Genomic DNA, 1509 nt, shown 5'->3' with positions numbered 1-1509 from the left:
CATTCCTAAGCCAGTACTTTGCAAGGTGAATCTCGATCGTCATTCTGGACTGGTGGTAGCACAGATGTCAACCGGGAAGAATGGAATCACAATCAATCTTCCGCTCTCCACCCCTGCCCATCTGCCAGTTTACACCAGCGTTCCGCTCCAAAGTATAACAGGGATCGGGCGTTGACTCGGTCGGCTCTTGCCCGCCACTCTTACTATTCTCAAGAACCAATGTACCGTCATACTGTATCATGCAAACCGTTTGAATGGATGAATGGTCATGAATAGCCCCATTTCGTTAGAACGACCGTGATATCATGCTATTGTAGGACCAGAGTATACTGGCCTTCGTTTCAATTCGTGGGTTAATATAAAATGCTTGAAATTCTCGACAAAAGAAATGAGATCTCAACGGAGGAGATCATGTGACAAAGTCTTTCACACCAGCTTTGACCAATGCTCTCCAGTCAAGCTAGAAGGGCATATAAGCAGAAGCAGCTCGATGAGAGGGGGTTGAATTAGCGCGTGCCATTAACAGATCGTTCAGGCAAGTTCGTTGGAACGGTGGCGGGAACAGGAGGCTCGTCATCTTCCTCTTCAAGGTCCATTTGTTCAGGATGACTAGCTCGCCCATCAGCAATTGAATAACGACCGATGATACCGTCTTGTGGACGAATGACTTACCCAAGAAGACTCTTGATGTCCTTCATCTCATAATGCTTCTTTCGATGCTCTTCAAACTCACGGTGTTTTTGTTGCTCCTCGTTGGTGGGCATGCCAACCTGCTCACCGAATTCGGCGCCCGGACCGCCCTCACTGACACTCACATGTTTCTCCTTACTGTTTTCCCGAGAGAGACTGGTGCTTCGGACAATTCGATTGTCTTCAGGGCCTGCACCAGTGCCGAAGTCTTCCTCAGGTTCACCGAGTTCCAGGCCAGGAATGTCGGATTCACGAGCCTTCTTCTCGGACTTGTTCCTGGCAAGATCAACCTCGTCGACATTAACATAACGGGGGTCAATTGCCACGTCTTCTTCGTCTTCTTCCATGGCATCGCCGTATTGAAAGGGAGTCTTGGGTTCTGTGATTTTCATGCGACCTCCTGATTCTTGTTCGGCCAGGTAAAGATTTGCCTCATCCCACTTCAAGCGCATCTTGTCCGGGTCTTCGTCATGGTTAACAACAGCAACAGAAGAATGGCGCCGAGAAGCGGAAGCTCTTCGAGCCGCAGACGAAGAACGGCGGTGCCCAGCATTCTGCAGAGTGTTTTGGAGAACCAGTTCTCTTTCTTCCTGGGGATTGAGGCTGGCGGATGGCGGATGAGGCAATTCCTCTTTGGTAGGGGATGCTGGATCATTCCCGCTTGGACCTGAAAAGGAAGGGTTCTTCAGAATACCTGGAATGTCGGTTAGAAAAAGGAATCGTGGCTGTTGTAAGGGGCTAAAACATACCTTTCGGTCGAGGGCCACCTGAGGTCGGGTGGTGCAAAGGAGGGGGTGAATGGTGAACCTCGACGGCCAT

The 1509-nt window shown here is 50.1% G+C and overlaps 1 protein-coding gene across 1 annotated transcript; it reads right to left on the bottom strand.

Annotated features, from left to right (window-relative positions):
* Positions 1-506: 506 nt before the first annotated feature.
* A1O9_09706 (uncharacterized protein) lies at positions 507-1509 on the bottom strand (the record flags this gene model as incomplete). The annotated part of the gene is made up of 3 exons (XM_013401675.1): positions 507-609; positions 673-1384; positions 1440-1509. 3 exons carry the CDS (start codon positions 1507-1509, stop codon positions 507-509), a joined length of 885 nt encoding a protein of 294 aa, XP_013257129.1.

Source organism: Exophiala aquamarina (genome assembly GCF_000709125.1).
Source record: "Exophiala aquamarina CBS 119918 chromosome Unknown aczIA-supercont1.10, whole genome shotgun sequence".
In the NCBI taxonomy this organism is placed as follows: Eukaryota; Fungi; Ascomycota; class Eurotiomycetes; order Chaetothyriales; family Herpotrichiellaceae; genus Exophiala; species Exophiala aquamarina.
The sequence above is the reverse complement of the archived record's forward strand: the minus strand, read 5'-3'. Positions and strand labels throughout refer to the sequence as shown.